The sequence below is a fragment of the Rissa tridactyla genome, chromosome 2 (genome assembly GCF_028500815.1).
Source record: "Rissa tridactyla isolate bRisTri1 chromosome 2, bRisTri1.patW.cur.20221130, whole genome shotgun sequence".
In the NCBI taxonomy this organism is placed as follows: domain Eukaryota; kingdom Metazoa; phylum Chordata; class Aves; order Charadriiformes; family Laridae; genus Rissa; species Rissa tridactyla.
In genome coordinates, this window is record NC_071467.1 from 131,147,182 (window position 1) to 131,166,821 (window position 19,640).

The 19,640-nt window shown below is 40.4% G+C and overlaps 1 protein-coding gene across 3 annotated transcripts in view; it reads left to right on the forward strand.

Moving 5' to 3' along the window:
• The first annotated feature begins 5,056 nt into the window (after positions 1 to 5,056).
• SKAP2 (src kinase associated phosphoprotein 2) overlaps positions 5,057 to 19,640 on the forward strand; it is a 122,137-nt gene continuing 107,553 nt past the window's right edge. For all 3 annotated transcript variants that reach the window (XM_054190158.1, XM_054190159.1, XM_054190160.1), the window contains exons 1-3: positions 5,057 to 5,255; positions 16,533 to 16,638; positions 19,026 to 19,051. In XM_054190158.1, coding sequence (XP_054046133.1) covers positions 5,207 to 5,255; positions 16,533 to 16,638; positions 19,026 to 19,051 — 181 coding nt within the window. In that variant the 5' untranslated portion in view covers positions 5,057 to 5,206. The remainder of the gene's footprint in view (positions 5,256 to 16,532; positions 16,639 to 19,025; positions 19,052 to 19,640) is intronic.

Consider the following 19,640-nt stretch of genomic DNA (forward strand, 5'->3'; position numbering starts at 1 on the left):
AAATTATTAACTCCAGTCAAACAGAGCTTCCCTCCCCACTTCCTTCCTAAAACCATGGTCAGCTGCCGAAGACCCATCAGGGCATCTCCATACGTCTCAAAGAGGAGAAGTGGGGAGAGGAAGAGTCTAAATTCCTTTGGTATTTCATTTTAAGATACCTAAGAATAAAGGGTGAGATACAAACAGGAACAAATGGATTTAGTGTGAGTTGAAATGTCACAACTCTTGTTCAGCTGGTTGTCTCCACTCCTCACTGGAACTATTTGCATGATGAGCAGCAGAGGTCTTCTTTTGTGATACTTGGGGAGTTACCTTTGGCTTGCTTTCATACACTTTAGTGAGACAAAATGTCCACTGAAATCTATACCTGTGCCAAAACTAACTTTCAGGATGTTCCATTTGAATCAATCCAGCTGGAAAATCACCTCAAAACAGGATCTTACCAAAACTCGGAAGCCTCTATCTGATATGAGTTTTCCTAACAAAACTTTTTTTTTTATACAAGACACCGAACTTGAAGTTGATGAGATATACAAAATATTTTTTTTGCCTGATAAAATATTGGATAATGCACAATCCTATCCAAACTAGTGGGTGCTCAGGTAAAAGGAAATGCTAATGCAAAAATGTTTCCCACAACATGTAATACTTAGAAAACATAATTCAAAGTTACATTCATCATCTCATAGTTTTGATAATGCAAACACCAATCTTTCTAGCCATAATTCTTAGTTAGTTAAATGAGGCATGGCTGGAGTATATTCAAGTAAAAAACCAATGAATTATGCCCTTGTTGCTCTGCACTTGGAAAGCTGAAGACTTCAGTGTCAAAACCAAAAGTCCTGAAGCTTGAACAGTTAGTCATGATACGGCCCATAGGCAATGATCAAGGGCACCATTCTCCAACTTTTTCAGTTCAGCGCCTCTCTATGATCATCTAGCCAGGAAAACACAGAGAGGGAAGGGAGTGACTTGTGCTTCTTGCCATGTGTTTTTAAACCTTTTGGGAATTGGTATCCTCAGGCTGAAGTCTCAAAACGACAGGTTTACAGAAAGCAGCATTCAGAGCAAGACAGTACCAACCTGTGAAGTACACCATAAATGGCAGAACACCTTCACTAAAAAAAGATATATCAGTTCAGTAACTCAGAACATGAGACAGTGTCACCAAACTCCCCAAACTGCGTAGAAAAAAGGTTGCTGTAGCAATTTTTCATCATGTAAACTAACAAAGAAACAAGCACTCGGTGTTCAAAACTTTTACAGTCTCACCGAGTACATTTTAGTTTCATTTGTGATCAGCAAAGCGTCCCATGAATTCAAGAGTGTGTTCAGCTTGTGTTCAATGGACTGAATTCAATGGGCTGAATTCTAAGTGCAAGACCATGTTTTCACATCCTAACAAAGCAGAGCCAATGCAACCCAACTGTGCAAACAATACTTGAAAGCTTCAAAGATTTTGTTTCTGTATAAAATGCCTGTAGGACGACAGCAAAATAGGAAGCTTTCATGGAGATGGATCCCAAATAGCAGGGAATACACGAAATTTTAATGAGTTGTTACATGAATTACAGGCTCTTTATGCTTCAAAGTTAATTTGTAAACTTATTCTCAAAACGACCGCTGTGATGAACTGGATGTATCTCTGCCTGCGAGAAAATAATTTTAAGTCAAGCAGTAGTAGCAAATCCTAACAAAATGTTAATGTTTTCCAGAGAACAAAGGGTACAAAATATGTTTTTCCGCTGCTAGAGGCACCACAGCTTTTCTTCAGTGCAGTGACCACAGTCAAAATGCATAAAGACTTGCCATGTTTAGAGCACCGTCATTCAATAACATAATCTTCCGATTTTTTTAAACCCAGAAGTTTTTGACTTTCTTTGTAAAGAAAGCACTTCTGTAAAGAAAGTCTGTGCTCCTTCTGTTTAATAGCTCTATGTGCATGCCAGAAATCTTTGCCAACTACAGTTTAATGTGATTACATAATTAAAAAATATAAATATTCTGATTATTGACTAGCTATTTTGTTTTGGATCTGCCAAAAGAAGACAGACAGACAACGGGATGAACAGAAGAGAACACAGAGTAGCCTCAAAAAGCCTGCTGCCTGCCTGTATGAAATAGTGCAGGGAACATGCGCTGTAATCCAATTAATGTTCTATTAAAGGACATGTAGAGAACAAGCAGCAGCTGCGCACAGGTCCTGTTTCCTTCTTCTCCTAGAATCTAAGTTTTAAAAGTGTGCCTGCAGAAAAGTGGAAGATTTCATGCAAAAATGCCGGATTTCCCAATACGCTGGATATGTTGGATTTCTTCAGGGGGACAAGGTGGCGGTGATGCTGCTCCCGAATGGGAAACTTTATTCTTCCTACAGCTGTATTAATGTAGGCTCTCTGCAGATTCAGGTAGGCTATTCCTTGTGAACTCCCTGGCTTTGTAGCTCTCCCCACACAGAAGGACAATAAACTTCTGTGTGCTCCCTGGGGCGTTGCTACCCACACATCAAGAACCCCTGATCTATGGGCTTGATTAGGCGAAGCAGCGTGTCTGGTTTCGATGAGGCACAAGCTGTGGAATCCTCAGAAACCAGGCTGAAACGGCGCTGAAGCCAGACTTGTTTCGGTGAAGGAGTCTGTTTTGAATTATGCTTCCTATTAGCGGTAGATTTAAAAATTAGGGAACTATGAGTAAATCTGGAACTTAACAAGGCTTAAAATAGGCCTGGGTCACAAATCCTGCTAACTGTGTGATGGGCTGGTCTTCAGCGCAACAACAAGGAGGTCTTTCAGAAAAAAAGGAAGCAGAAAAACCCCATGGTGACTAGAGTATGTGGGGTGGGAAATAATAAAGGTAAGTTATTTATTCTCGTTTTATGTTCTGAAACTCAGGGAAAGCTCACACAAATGGTAAACATATGGAATAACTTATCAGGAAAAGTGATCTCAAAACAAAGACTACAACAGAGTTCAAGTGACACCCTTGACTCATTTCTGGAACAGAAATGGACGGAGCTGTAAAGTCAACACAAGAAAGCAAGATTACGATTAAGAACCTGAAAAAGGGCAAGCAAATTAGACTACAAGCCATTTTCCCATTCCTTATGGCAGCTTCCCAAGACTGCACATCTGAAATGTGCAATTTAACATAAGCCCAAAGAATCCTATTTGCCAACCGCTGAAAAATTAATCAAACATTTTCTTGTGCCAGAAGAGTAGTAGGTATTTATACAAATAATGAGGCAAGATCTATTTATACACATACGCACCCAGATGCCTGTGCATGTTTATTTTGAAATGAGATAACTAACATAAAAATCATTATGCAACATTATACAGGTCAGCTAGTTAACTGCTCGAGTTTCAGTCAAGATGGCCATAAAATCAGGTAATAAAGCTGCAATGCTTTGAAAGCCCAGATGTATTTGAAATTAGTTGTTCCATGTAATTAAAAGAGATGTTAGAGGTCAGGAGAACAATACAATCTAACACCACGTCTACATTGCAGACTTCAGCTGGCACAGCTACATCAAGCAGAAGTACCAAACTGTTTAATTCCTGACCGATACAGCTGTACTGCCAGCTGTGCCACAAGTGTTAATATAATTACACTGGTATAAAGGTGAAATTTCATAAACGTAACTTCTTTTCCTTGCTGTTTTTCTACACTGGTACGATATACAGACGTGCTAACATAACTGCAGCTCTAACACAAACACTTTCTGTAGTAATAACATAGATACAGCCAAAACCACCAAGGTCACAGAAGCACGCGCTAGGAGTTTACTTTGACTATTTCTACACTAAACATATTACATCACTGATGTGCTCCAAACACATATGACCAGGGATTTGCATGAAAAATATACCAAAGCTGCCCCATAAGCCAAACTTCTACAAAGTCAGCCCTTCTAGCAGCTCAGCTATGTTGCTCAGGGACAGCATCTCTTCCTACCTCTACCCACACATCTGTGCTAACAAGACGCCAATACCAACAGGCCTGTTCCCACTGCTTCACTCACTGTTTCTTATTTCACTGCACGCCTTGCGTGTGCATGTGATTTCCTCAAGTTCTCTGGCTCGATTTTGCCAACTGCAACTGTTGGGATGTTGGCACAGCTGCGGCATGCGGTCAGGCTGTGGTCTGCTAGCCCAAATCCCAACACTGGTAATGATGGTGAGTCTGCTAGCCCAAACCCCGACACCGGTAATTGGCGATGATGGCAGGTCTGCTATCCCAAACCCCGACACTGGTAATGATGGTGGGTCTGCCATCCCAAACCCCGACACTGGTAATGATGGTGGGTCTGCCATCCCAAACCCCGACACTGGTAATGATGGTGGGTCTGCCATCCCAAACCTCGACACTGGTAATGATGGTGGGTCTGCCATCCCAAACCCCGACACTGGTAATGATGGTGGGTCTGCCATCCCAAACCCCGACACTGGTAATGATGGTGGGTCTGCCATCCCAAACCCCGACACTGGCAATGACAGCTGGCCCAGAGGGAAGAGCAGGTACAGGCAGCTCCGTGCTGGACACCAGGGCTAACATTCTCTCCCTTATTCCCTTAGCAGCACCACCCCGCCTGCCAACTGGTAAGCTAAGGTCAGCACTGTGCTCCAAATGACGGCTGGAAAGATATTTGGAAGAAATTAGGTCCAAAATTTATCACTCTTCCTACCCAGCTCCCCTCCTGCCCCTGTGAGAGGAGGTTTGGGAAAGGTCTGGCGCTTGGGCGGGACAACAACGGACCAATCAGAGAGCAACTTCCGGGCATTCTCATCCAATAGCCAACTCCTCCTTGGTCTTCCCCGCTCCGGGGCGGAGGCGAGCAAGGGGAGCGCCATGTTCGATTCTGGCAAGAGGGAGGGGCCTGCACCGTGCCCTCATGCAAAATGGCGGCTGGCAGCGGTCACATGGGAGGCTGTCCCTCGTGGCGGGGTGGGGGGGCCACCCAGCAGCGGGTACAAACATGGAGGGGAAAGCGCATGCGCGGCTCCGGAGGGCGGGGCGGAGGCGTGCCGCGGCCCCGCCCCGCGGCGCGAAGCCCCGCCCCCGTGTCTCGCGGCCGTGCCGTTGGCGGCCGAGGGGCGGGGCCTTCGCTTCCTCCCTGGCGGGGTCGCGCCGGTACCGGGGCCGGGCCCAGCCGTCGAGCCCCGCCCGAGGGGTGTCCCCGTCCGCCCGGCTGCCCCCCGCCGCCCTCAGCATGCAGGGCGCGCTCGCCATCCCCGAGGAGGTCTGCAGCCTCCTGGCAGGTAGGGCCCGCAGGGAGGGAGGGAAGGAGAGAGGGAGGAAGGGCTTCCCGGGGGGCGGGCGGAGGGGGGCGTGACGGGCCGGGGCAGCCGGGGCTCGCCCGGGGGGACCGGCCCCTTGTGCCGCAGCCCCGGCGGAGCGCTCTTCAGCGGGCGCTGGGCGCCCTCGCTCCCTCTCCCTGGGTTCGGGGTTTCCCTCTCCGCGCCGCTCCCCCCCACCCCCCAACCCCGCCGGTTCCTCTCCCCCCGTTACTTCCTCCCGCTGGCGCGGAGCTGCCGTTCCCTTCCCCGCGGCTGCTGGGCGCACCCGAAATGAGGAAGGAGAGCGGTCTGGCTCCCGCTGCCGGGCTGGCCGTCGGGCCTCGGGGAAGGAGGGAGGTGTTGGAGGGCTCTGGGAAGGGGGCAGGCGTTGGGCGGCTCTGCAGAGCCACCCCTGGGGCGGGAAGGCCTCTGGGGTGACAGGCGTGTGCGGCAGGGAGCGGAGGTGAGGCCCTGGCTTTGGCCGCCGAGGTGACCACTGAGCCGTGGGGTGAAGGTGTTTCTCCCCTTCAGGTGGTGACAGCGGCTCGGCCGGCGCTGTCGGGACTTAAACCGGGCTGCTGGGGTGCCGGCAGGGCCGCTTTCCCCTAATTAGCTGAAAAAATTCAAAACTTCCCCGCTAAACAGCTTAGGCTAATGTTGTCGAAGTGAATTAAGATGTTACTGAATTGCTGGCATATTGTCACATCAGTGAAATACGTCTGACGCTGACTGTCTGTGCTCTTATGGATACATTGGAGCATAGGAACGAGATGGTTTCTCACCATGAAAAGTTATCAGCAATAGTATTAATAGAGACTTAAAACCACCAGTGATGTTTATTATCTTCAAGATTTATATTTTATTTTTTTAAAACTTATTTTTTTGCTGTCCATTAAGACAAATTGTATATTTCCAGTTTGAGTTTTCATTTATCTTCATGAAACGCTCATAAAGGGCTTTGCTGTCCTGAAACAATTTCAGTTTCAATGGGAGTATATTTCTTTTGAGAACTTCTGTTTCTACCACAGGAACCTGCGTAGCTCTGACTAAGCCATTCAAATTACCCATGCTTTTCACAGTCTTCCCTCTGAAATGAAGTACTTGATTACACGGCTGCTAAAATCTAGTGTAGCCCATCACCTTGGAAGACTGGGTTTTTTTTTAATTTATTTTTTAAAGTTTAATTGTAAGAGTTAATACTACAGTTTGTAACTACGTTATTTGCAGATCATACCATCTATAGTAAAATCTGCATGAAAGGCCACCAGGAAAAAGCAAAGCTTCTGATTATTTCTTCTCATGGCATAAATTCTTAATCATTAAAAAAAAATAAATTAAAAAATTAGTCTTAAAGAGCCTTTCCAAACCTTGGTAGTTTCTGGGGTATTACTGTATTCTGGACCTTACGATCACATGAAGTATGTGTTTGTGTGTGTTCGGAGCTATTTTCACTGGGTGAAGCTGATCTTGAAACTCTTCAATGTTTTAAGTGCTTTTAGGATTTTTTTGGGGAGCAGGGTGTGATGCAAATGTGATCATTCCAGACTATGATTTGTTTTTTTGTCATGGTGCCTCGTTTACACAACTTGTCCGTCTCCCTGTCTTTATCCAGTCTCCCATGGAAAGAGTGATACAAAGGTTTGTATTTTGAAGTGAAACGAGAACACCTATTTTCCCTCAAGGAAATATATTCTTTCAGAGTCACTGTGATCAATGGCCTAAGTGATACACAGGTATCCAGTGTTTGTACAGTTTATACAGCTTCAGCTTTTCTGGAAGAAAACAAGATGGTTACTTTAGTTACTGAAGTTAAGAGGAGAATGGAATGGTTTACCAATGATGTTTAAATCTTTGGTTTATTATTATGGTAGTATAAAAGATTAATACAACTCTACAACTGTAATGGTAATATTTTCAACTTAATTTACGTTCACATACACTTTTGGTTTGGGACTTAGTGCAAAATGAGCTTAAAACTTTTATGACTGTAATTATGGAGTAAGCAGAAATCTAGCAGGGTGGAGATGGGGGTGGTGAGGAACAACTAATAATTTGTAACTTTTAATCCTTGCTTGATGAATTATCAAAGGGAAACAAATGTAACAATAACTATGGTTATGCAATGTAAAAATTCAATAACCTGATTCCTTTTATAAAGTTTGTGTATATTACGTTAACCTCTCCTTCCTTTTTTTTTTTTTTATATTACCAGTAAAGTGCATGAAAGTTAGAAACTAGAGTAGTTCTGACTGTGTAAGCAGTTCTTTCACTCATATGTTTAGGTTCTCATAATCTTTACTTATGTAGTCTCCCACTTCTTTTTGCTCAAACTATTCATGTAGTGAAGATGTATGGTAATGGAGGAAAGAAGGGAGCTCTGTAATATCTTTACTATTCATTAAGCAACCCTTACACAATACAAAGACTGCAATGAGTAGATAGTTATTAATTTCTGCATGTTCTTCTTCGAGGGTGCTTCTTAATGTATTATTTTAATGGCTCACAAGTATTGATTCATCACCTCTTTGAGATGAGGGAATATTGTTTTCCCGTCGGTAAAATTAGTGTAATAAACAAGATGTGATCTGGGGTCGCAAAAAATAATCAATGGTGAAACAGAATTAGAATTCAAATCCACCTGCTTCCATGCTGTGCTGATTTCTCCAGAAAATAATGTGAGTTGGATGTCTATATTCAGTGGCCATTACGAGTGCCGGGCAGTTCTTCATATCAGGTTCTGTTGAGAACATGCAGTTAATGTCTAGCAACAAGCACCCTTTTTTTAGCTTGATAGTCGCATAGCAGTGAGGCAGTGAAAGATACAAAACCTTATAAATATTTTGCTCTTCCTCCTTTCCTTGGTCTTTTTGCCTACTATTTCCAACGACTGCAACAAGTGGAGGAGTCATCATATGGATTTCCTTATCCCTTGATTGATTGTTGGAGTCCCGTCCACCCACTATGCTGAACAAGTAGGGGTCCTACTGGAAAACATACTAAGTGCTCCTGTAGTTAAACATGGTGATAATGGGCATAAACACACCGGGGGATGAAGTAAAGTTGCACAGGAAACTTTCTGACTTGTGAGTGCTTTACTTTGAACCTAAACAATATTGTATCTTTTAACGCAAAAACAAATTCTGTCACACATGCTGGCAGGGTCATTACAATTTCATGTCAGTGGTGCTGAAATGTTCCAGGCAGAAGCACAGCTTGAGCTCAGGGCTGACTGTATTAGTTGGAAACAGGAGGAAGCTGTTTCTGTAAAGTTGAAGGGGAAGGATCAGTGTGGCGATGGGCTTAATGCAGAGGATGGTTAGGGTTTCACAATCCCATCCTCTCTCCTCTGACTTGTTCAAGTGATGGGAGGGAAACACCAGAGACGGAAACAGAGTCCTCTGGTCATGAGTTAAACTTCTGGTGGGAGAACAAAGTCATTTTGTTGCTCTCTCATCTCCCTTTTTACACCTGGGAGGTGCGTGGTAGTGTATGTACCTTCTTCATTCCCTTCCTGTGTCTCTGCACCTTTTAGATGATGCTTGAGATTTTGGAATTTAGTGAAGGAAGCCCAACACCACTGTGCCTTTTCTTCTTTTGAAAAGGCATCCTCTGTCATGTTTGTATGTTCAGGATCTTTCTGTAGGTGCTTGGCAAAGTGGGATGTTACCTTTTTTATTATTTTTTTTCTTTTTTCTTGCTGTCAAATTATTATTGGTTATGTAAATTGTTGGAGGCCTGTTCATTTTTATTTTTCCTTACTCTTTGATTCATGCTCTTAAGTTTTGGCTTGTCCATAGCTGAGAAGGATTTCAGAGGCTGCTCCTTCCCCAAAGGCATATTATTTCTCCTGTAATGTAAATCAGACTGGTTGCTTCAGTCATCTCGACTGGAAAAAAATAAATTCTTGAGTCTTTTCAGTAGAGGAGATTTAGTTGTTGGAGTTAAGAATTCTTTATTTTTTTAGAAGTTTTTGATGGTGTCGTGATCATTAGATGCGTGTATTGTTTACCATTTCCCTCTTCATGACACCTGTGATTGGATCCTATTGGTTTTTTTTTAAATTCAGTTTTCCTTTCACACTTCGCAGTATTTCCAGTTTGAATCTTCTGTATTCATATTTTAAAAGTTACAAAGATTTTTTTGCTATGAAAATGGAAGAAAACTCTCTCTAGTTCATATGGAACCTTATATCCAGTCCCAATATTCATTTTCCTTGTTCTACTGAACAAAAACCCAAAACCAAACAGAAACCAATGTTCTTGCCCTAGAGACCACTTCCACCCTGATATTATTCAGTTTGTTTAAATGCTTACACACGTTGTCCAAATTGCCTTTTTTTCAATGTGATTCCTCTAATTTTTTTCTTCAAATTAGTATTGTTTACCCACTTGTTTAGTTGCATCCTCCGAAATAGCATGCAGAAGAGGACAAGGCAAGAAAACTAGAAGACGGTGGATCCAGTGCATGAGTTTAATTTTGTTTACCTTTTATTTTTGGGCACTACGGTAGTTATATTTACTCCTGATGCCCAGAAAACTTAACTGCCCTTTTTTGACCTCCTCATCAGCTGTTGGACTTGCTCGTTACATTCCTGTCATAGGAATAGCCACCTAGGTTCAGTGTAGCTCTTCTTCATTGGCTGATTCAATTTTAAAAGGATACTGTTATTTTAAACTTTACTCTTTGTTTTAAAATATCATTTTTCACATTTCCAAGGCTTTAACGAATGCCGGTTCTTGCTGAAGAATCTATCTTTACAAGATAAACCAGGGTGATTGTTGTAGACATCTTCTAAGTAGATGTGTATTTACAGCTTTTGTAATATATATGTATTTCAGTAGTAATAGAATAAGTATGGAAACAGTGAGGTGAAAAAATGCACAGAGGCATTCCTGGTAAGAAATAACCTCCAGTGATTTGAAACATAGTTCAATTGTCTCTGCCATAAATTTGAGAATAAGTGTCATATACGGGTGATAAAAATGGCATAGGCTATTTTTTATATACTCATTATTCACTTAGTTTGTCTTTTTCAATTAACGTGGAGTCTATCTTTCTCATCTGACTGGGTTTACGTTTCTTTCATAATCATATGTCAACAAACCACAATAGATGCAGCATAATGTGGCATACAGTGTAAATCTTTAGGTTAATCCTTAACATTTTTTTATTATAGTTCATTTGGAATCACTTTGTAACTTGATCATGATTTGTACTGGTGTGTTTTTTTTCATGGTATGCTTAATATGTTACAGCTTGATCTTTTCTCACCTCTTTAATGTAGACAGAGGATGCTCAACTACTCAGTCAATGAGATTAGATACATTTTGAGATTAGATATGCTTGATTATAATTTTTTTTTTAAGCTTCTTAAAAGAGTTGTCTTATCTGTTTACTTAATTTGAGGAGTCTTAGCACTCTGGGTGTACTGCTTTCTAAATCACTAAAGAAACTGTTGAGTGTCAACGTTTGTCATGATACTCTTTTTGTATGTGTCAGCATGGCAAGATAGCCCTGCTTTTGGGGATTTAAGGTACAGCAGTTTATGCAGGCCAAACTTTCCAGGATTTTGCACTAAAAGGAATGCTCACCTACTTGTTAGGCTGGATCAATGCAGTATTTTTAGACATCTTAGTGTGTCAGTCATTTTTACTTTATATCGTGTGCTTTGTTTCTGTGTAAGTGTGTGTATATATATATATATTATATTTTTTTTTTAAAAGACAGTGTAGCGAACTCTGGAGAGAGACTTTTAAGTATAGTTCGGAAGGAAAGGGGAGAGCAGAAGCAAGATCCTGATATTTCTTGATTCAAGAGGACAGGCAGTCACAGATATTGCTTGATCTCTGCTTCAGATGGGGAACTACTAGAGAGAGTCCATCATAGGGCAAGAAAGATGATTGAGGGATCACAGCATCTCCCTTATGAGGAAAGGCTGAGAGCTGGGACTCTTCGGCCTGGAGAAGAGAAGGCTGAGGGGAGACATTAATGTTTACAAGTATCTAAAGGGTGGGTTTAAGGAGGATGGAGCCAGACTCTTTTCAGTGGTTCCCAGTAACAGGACGAGGCGTAATGGGTACAAGCTGGAACATAGGCAGTTCCGATCAAATATGAGAAAAATCTTCTTTACGGTGAGGGTGACAGAGCACTGGAACAGGCTGCCCAGGGAGGTTGTGGAGTCCCCTTCTCTGGAGACATTCAAGACCCGCCTGGATGCAGTCCTGAGTAATGTGCTCTAGGCAATCCTGCTTTAGCAGGGGAGTTGGACTAGATGATTTCTAGAGGTCCCTTCCAACTCTGAAAATTCCGTGATTCCGTGATTTGTATTCAGGCCTGTTCCCTATTAATGAACTGCATGAAAACTTTGAAATCAAATTAATTAATTGTTTTCTAATGCCAGCCCTTGTGAAGTTGAAAGATACGTGGCAGTCTGTTTAATGTTGGTGGCTTTGGACAGTGTGTGTGCACAAATGTGCCTAGTTTGCAGCTACCTTCCAAAATTCTCTGGCCTGCCTCCTCAAATTCTCTGGCTTGCAGCCAGCTTTTGGCTACCTCAGTCCTTGAGGCAGAGGAGAGAGATGGAAAAGGCTGGTGTCTGGAGGAATTGTTCTGCTGATCTGCCATTCCCTTCTTCTGTGACTGGCAGTGCATCCACCAGGTGACTCCGTGCAAGTGTCCCTTGTCAGATGACGGATGCGTGTCCAGCTCCAAATCAGGAGCCTGCATTCTCCTCGGGTCACAAGCAGGGACACATGCGTGCCCTGCCATGTGAGTGGAAACGCACCTATCTCATTGCCAGTTTATAATTGTTCTCTGTCACTTGAATGGCATGAACTCATCACGTGATGAAGTGACTAACTTTTTGATAATGTGATAGACAACATGTTGGTTTTCTATAGAAGGAGAGGAGAAAGGAAGACCCAGAGCACAGTCTTTGAGTGCCTCTCTGAGAGTCTGTTTGGCCCACCCTGACACAAAAATGAGGTAGTTCTGTCCTAAGTATGTTTGTTTATTAAGTGTGACTTATGATCACGATATTAAACCTTGTAAACAACAAAACTGCTATGATTTGTTATGATTAGCTCTCTTTAACGCAGCAGTTGCTTTGGGCTAAAAATTTACGACATTCTGGAAAAAGCCCATCTGCGTAGTTTCAGCCTTCATTAAAGAAAATATCCCATAAGACTTAAAACAATGAAAAACTTGTAGTGTTGTCTGTTTATAATCACTGGAGTAAGGAGAACCACAAACTATTTTAACAATGAAAAGAGAAATAAATGTTAGCTTTTTTCCTTGTGAAAGGAATGTAGGTGAAAATGAAATTAAAATGGCCTTTTAGTTTTTGACTGTTGTATGAACTGGCCGTTATCTTTGAGCTGTATGAGCTGGTTGAAGTGGACAGAGCTAGACTGTGGTGTGACTTCCCTTTTCTGTCAGTTTGTAACCTGTATTGACAGAGCAATTTGTGAGTGGATCGTATCAATCGGATCTTTCAGTTCAGCAGCTACAGTTCATTTCTGGAGGCAAATAATTTCTCCAGGGTATGGTTCAGACAAAGTTAAAATCATGAGCTTTAAGAAACAGAGCAACAAATATGGGTATTGAAACTATCAGGCAGTCTAACACAGAAGCTTAAAAAAAGTTGAGATGTTGAATAGGTTCCCAAAGTTTATTTCTCTTTGAAATTTTAGTCTTTTCAGAGAAAACAGCTGAGTCTCTGCAATGTGTGATACTAAACAGCTGCTTAGTTTGTTAGAAACAAACAATTTATGGAGATAGATAATTTGTTTTGCTTGTTGTGTGGTAACTGGTTAGTAAAAGTGCTTTTAAGTCACCAATCTGTTCAAAGAGGTTTTCTTTTTGGAGTTTACCGTATTACTTTTTAAATTCCTCAATGCACCAACTGCTACTGAAGCATGAAACACACACGTCTACACTCGAGTACTTGTGACTAGTTTACACTTTTCTGTATAGCATTAAACTAGCAGAGGAGAGAGCAATTTTTGGATTGTCTTGGAGAAGGAAGAGCAAGTTAAGTGACTAGCAGTGAGAAATGGGTAGGTAGATTTTGCTGCATCTGTCTGAAGTTCACTGTATGAAACTTGTATCTGTCATACCGAAGTCCTCAGTTCTGTTCTTGTTCCGAGGTAAATCACTTTGTGGAATGCCATAGAAATTGCGTGAACATTCCTTTATGTTAAGCCGCCAATGAAGCTCTTTCTAAGAGCAGATAGTGCTTCCATGCTCTTCCATAGTGTGGAAGTACAGGTAGTGAAGAGATGATCATAACTTAGATAACTTCCTTGCTTCTTGTCCAGAGGAGCTTAGGATAAGTTACTTATCTCATGTGCATCTGGCACATCCTGGATGGATTTACAATGCTAGATCAGAAGGTGGCTTGAGCAAGATATATAACATTCTGTGTAATTGTGAGTAGATAAGAAAATCTATGATACTGTAAAGTGTAATTTTCCAAGTGTATTGGTTCTTTAGCATCCTGTTGAAGATCACGTGCACGTCAGGTCTGTCTTCATCTTTTGGGGTTGTGATGAATCAAGCTATATGCTCTCTCTGGACATACGGAAGTAATAGTATTCCATGATGAGTACGGTACATTCTGTTTGTGGCTACCTAAGCTCACAGAACTTGTTTTACAGTGTCACAGGAGAGGGAAGCCATCCCAAGGAAATCTTCTCCGTAACTGCTGCTGCTGTTTAGAAAAAACAAGCTTATCAGGAGCTTGTGCATGCTTGCTTGCTTTCTGTCTCTCTCTTTCCCCCCTCTCCTCCAGCTCATTACCTACTTTTGCTGAGAATAGATGGAGCATCTGCTTCAGCCCTGTACCTCCATGGTTGAAAATTCTGCATTATTTTGGCTTTTGAAGTTCAGACTTTTCCAGAAAAGAACAGATTTTGTCAACAATATATTTAGTCCTCAAATTTTTGTATCAACAGTGCATTCTAAGCCAGAAGTGGTAATTCTTGCTTCTGATAACATAATTAAGGAGTACGTGGAGGAAAGAAACCAAATTATCTTGATGTTTGTGTTTGAAAAAAGCTTTGAGAGTCAGTCAAAACCAAGACGACTGAGTTCTCAGCTGGGCTTTGAGCTTTTCCAGGAAGTGAAAAAGCCCACTGACTTCAAATGAAGACTGTTGAGGCAAAGTTCTGTGATTAATTGCTGTCCAAAGATTACTGTGCAAGCATCGCTTCTTATTTATAAACATGACTAATTCCTCTAAGCTTTTGCATATTGCTGCTTAGGTAGAACTTTGAAGCTGCTATCTAATTTTTGAAACAAATATGTAAAAGTATGAAGGAACAAATATTTAATCGGCATGTCCCTCCCAGAGTGAAAGGTTGATCTGTGCTGGAAAATCCTGTTGGGTTTCATTGAAGGGAAAAAAACTGTTGGTGTTTCCCCCCCGCCCCCCGAGTAGTGAAAGTATCGGGTCTTTTGACCTAAGGGTGGTTTTGTGGGTGGCCAATGTCTTGGGATTGCATGGCTCCTGATTTTCCTGCTTCGTCAGCAATCACAATTATTGGAATTTATGAAGATGCATACATTTTCTGTGGGTTAGATTAAAACGTTTCCAGGGATGCTTAGTTTATGGCATAGGGGCTGTTGGGGATGTTTCTGGAGGATTCATTAATACACATGTTAAGTGCCTTTCCTTCTGTCCTTTTAAAGAAGGAATGCCATAGAACTGAGTGTGGGTCCCCCCTCTTCAGGACTGCTTTGGAAAATATTATGGGGAGGGGGATCAATATCATTCTTCAGAACTCTATAACACTTTACAAAATGAAGATTTTGCCACATTTTGTCATGACAGCAAGCCAATCTAAATGTCTATATCATAATCTAGGAAATTATTTATAAAGAATTAAATCTTTGTAATAGCTATGCTAGCGTTCTCAAAGAGTAACTTTTGACTTAATTTGTTGTCTTGCAGCCTGTAATATTAAGTGGGATATGTTTCTGTTGAACATTGAACATCTGTTTTCTAAAAAAAAAAACCCAAAAAAACAAAACCCAAGGCAATTAAGGCTTTCAGTTAGGAACTCTGCAGTAAATATTCATTTAATGTTGTTTTAAAATGTAAATTTTTGCATGTAAACATTTGAGTATGTAATCGGTTGTTTAGTATTTCCATTACAAAAAAGGAACCTCACATCTGATTTGAGAAGTTACAGGATTAAAATTGTACTATCCGTACCTATTGGCATCTACACAGATTGAGCCAAAGTATGTTTGTGTGGGGGGGCAGGCACCATGTGGGGGTGTTTGTTACTTACATATGCTTTCCGTTATTCAATGAATAGTTATTATCCAGAAATTTAAATTAACATGCGTGATTTTTTGTTCATACTTCGACTTTTCATTTTTTGGGATAATCATATGTTGATTGGTAACTATATGAAATTTTTACAGTTGGTTTTGGCAATTATTTTTGTTAACCAAGAAGACATACTATTGGAGGAGTTATGTTCCCCCACATGCTCAGTCACTGCGTTGTTTTTACCCTATGGAATGGATATTCATTATATCACAAAGAACGATGGTAACTTTTATGGAATGCTTTGATTGTACAAGACTATATAAACATATGTTCTGGATAAGAATAAAAAAATACAATGCAAGTTAGAGCCTTAGTTTGTGATTCTAGTAGTGCAGGTATGCTTAACTTCAAGTGCACGCTTGGGCTTGACTCCTTTGATACAATTATTGTGCCTACCTAATCATTTGCAGTATTAAGGCTTTGGATATGAACTTTTAGTCAAATAGGGAGTTCAGAGGCAATGTGAGAACATTTGAAAATACTGTAAGCAGTAAGTGACCTATATAAGTAGCTGGGTACATGTTACTGCTGAAATAATGAATTACTCAACCACTTTTGTAACTTGAACTTCTGATATAACATGACAGTAATACATGCGTAAAGGCTATTTCCATGTTTTAGCTTTATCCCTTACTTTAGGTGATGGAAAGTAATTGTTATAGTACTGCAATTTATTAGGACTTACGTGGCATAATTAAGTGAGCAAGAATCAAATGTCACCATAGGATTTGCTGTGCTAAGCATAAGTAGATCAGGGAACAAATGTATCGCATTTAGAATCTGAAATGTCCATTAACTACGCTGTGTGTAGGCCTGAAAATAATTTTCTTAGTTTTTTCACAGTAGTATCAGGACAAACTCATTACGGCAGTATTTATCTTTTTTTTTTAAGGTGTATTTCTTTTTTCTTCTTTATTTAGATATTGACACGTTTATTTCCCAGACGCTAAAAGGAGAAAATCTATCCAAGAAAGCAAAAGAAAAAAGGGAAGTTCTTCTTAAGAAGATAAAAGAGGTTAAGGCAAGGTAAGTAAGCTTCATGGCTTTAATATGTTATAAAGTCGCTTACTGATAACTTAAGTTTTTATAGTCTTTTAATAACCATTAACCATGAAAAATCTCTCTAGATCCTGATTTTTGTCGAATAATCCGCATGGGTTCAAGTCTTTATATCTTTCTCAAAGCAGCTACAATTTAGTAAGAAATGGGAGCAGAAGGATTTGTCCCATTTGAATTGCAGTAATATTCTGAACCCTGATTGCAAGCTGGATGGGTAGAGCTTGCCTTCACCTCTGCTTTGTAAGATTCATTAAAATATGAGAAATATAATGCATTGATAATACGAATGAACATATCACCATGTCACCATACCCAGCTGGTATAAAACAGCATAATTCAATGTTGATTTTGCTTTACTGTATATTCTGTTGTTTAGCTCTGTCTGTAATGGAAAATTGAAATGCAACTGCAAATTATTTGTAGATCCTAAGTTTTTTTCAGCAGTGTTAAAATAGTGAAGTACTATGACAGACCAAGCAGAGGGTTGTGGTTGTTGGTTTTTTTTTTTGTTGTTGGGTTTTTTTTAATGTTTGGTTTTTTTAATATCAGGTATGATTTAAGATTCTGTTCTGTTGTGTTTTTAATTTCAGTCATACAATTCAGCTAAAGAGGTTTGGCTGTAGTTTTATTTGTGCTACAAAATTTTCTTTGCAAAATCTTTTTTCTTACAACTCTAATCAACTAGAATATAATCTAGTACTTGCTGTTCTTTTCCCATTGTTGTTTCCAAAGTGTTTTTCTACTGATTACTCCTGTTGGGTATCTCCTTGCCCTTGCTTTGATGACATGCTTCTGCCTCTGTGGCAACTTGTTTACAATTTGAAAGACAGCACAATCATTTGGCGAGGGCATCATTCTTTGTATCACACTAACTGCAGGAAGCCATGAGATACGTCCCGAAGTCTTGTAACTGAAGATTTGTATGCCTTTGATTCAGGCTACAAATGCTTAGTGATCTACTTTTTTTTTATTATTATTATTTTTTTATTAAGGAACCAGGATTTTCTTTCTCTCTATATTTTTTTTTTTTGCTTTCCCTTTTAGGTTATTGAGCTAACTGAGACTGTACAGATGACTTGCAGATACAGCACTACTGACTCTTTTTCTTCAGTCTTATGACTCAACTATGGTTTTTTGAATGATGAAATATCAAAGGAGGGAACTTGCAGTTACGAGCACAGTTGACACCGAATCCTTTGCTGTTCACTTACATGATCCTATGATTTCACGCCTTGTTTTAATTTCTAATTCCTTCCTCATCTCCTGTGATGTTATTCACTGTTAACAGTGTTTTACTTTTCATGCAGGCTACAAAATATATGCATTTTGTAGTTGTCTTTGTTTTTTTGCATCCCACGAACCAGGCTGTGCTTAGCTATTACTGCTACTTGCCACGCAGGATTTCTTAGATCTGGCCTTTTATCTCTGTTTGCATATCTCGGTTTCTTATCCCTAGACCCTTCCTTTCTCTCCTGCTCATTACTTGTAAGCATCTCTTTACTGACTAGCTTAACGCATGCACTACTGCTTATTGTCCATAAAGATGGTCTTGACAGCTGCATTTTATTTGCCAGTTATTTCTGGTGAAATCCTCTTCTTTTGACATAAACTCTAGTCCATGCCTGGTTTTTGAGGTGCCATCTTACATAACCCTGTCCTCATTATTTATCTTTATACATAAAACTGTATCCTGTGATTATTTTAGTTTCTGAAATATCAAGATTTAGCTCTGAAGAAACAGCAGTTTTTCCCTCTGGGATGACAGAATTTTATTTTATTCTTTTTAGGCATGAAATAAGTTGAGATCTTCTTATCTGAAATTTTTTTTTTATTTAGGCATGCATTAGCTTTTAAATTTCTACTTAATTATTAATACCTTTTAATTTGGATTTCGTAAATTTCTGCAGTTAAACACACTATTTGTGGATTTTTTTTTTTCCCCCCCACTGACCACGTTATTTAAAAGTACACTTAGTGGCTTTTACTTGGGCCCAAAACTTTTTCAAATATGTTAACATTTAGGAGGTTTACTAAAATTAAAGATGCTTTTGTATGCTAATACCTGAAGATATCTGAGTAGATGTATATTCCTAGAAAATGCTGCTCTATCTGAGTTTGGTTTTGTTCAAGTTTTCTTTTGAAATGACTGGGGATTCTCTCAATTGCAACGGCAAAGGAAAAGCTGAGTAAATATTTTAGCCAAAAAAAAAGACTTAAAAATTATTAATGAAAACTTGCAACACTAAGTTTCAACTACAAAACTTGTTGAACGCCAGTAATTGTTCTATGCTGTGTTCTAGTACTGTGGATTTGCAAGAGTTTATGTTGTTTCTTCTTTTTTTTTTTTTCTGCAGTTATCCTCAAGAATTCCAGGATAAAGGTAAATCTCGCGCTTTTTTTTTTTTTTTCCTCCCATACTCTGTTGTATTTGTGCCCACTTGACGGGCTGCGGGTGGGATCCCCAGAAGATGCTGGTGGCCGGGGGGCTCTGGAGGCCGAGGGGGCTGCTCCCCCTGCTGAGGGACGCGGGGAAGAGCTGCCCGGCTGCAAAGCTCTCGCTAAACCATCGCTCCTGCATTAAACACGCCTGAGAACACTTACTGAGGAAAAGATTAGTTTAGAAATATAGTTCAGAATTTAATATAAATGGAGCTGCTTGTGTCTGGCGTAATTAACAATAGCGTAGTATTGCAAAAGACCGTGAGATACAGGTGCGGTGTTTTTTTTTTTTTCCAGAGGAAATATATGCAAAGCAGCTGGTTTACGAGATAAGATTTTAATAGGGATAACTTATTTCAGCCTTTTTTTTCTTAACATTGCAAAAGTTTTCAATTCCATAGTGATGTTTCTTTAACCTTTTAATAGGATCATCTAGTGGCAATATGATATTGGCTTTCGATCGTCACTGAATGAATGTTTTCATAGTGCAGCGGGAGCTCAGACCTTTAGTTGGAGAGGAGACAATTTAG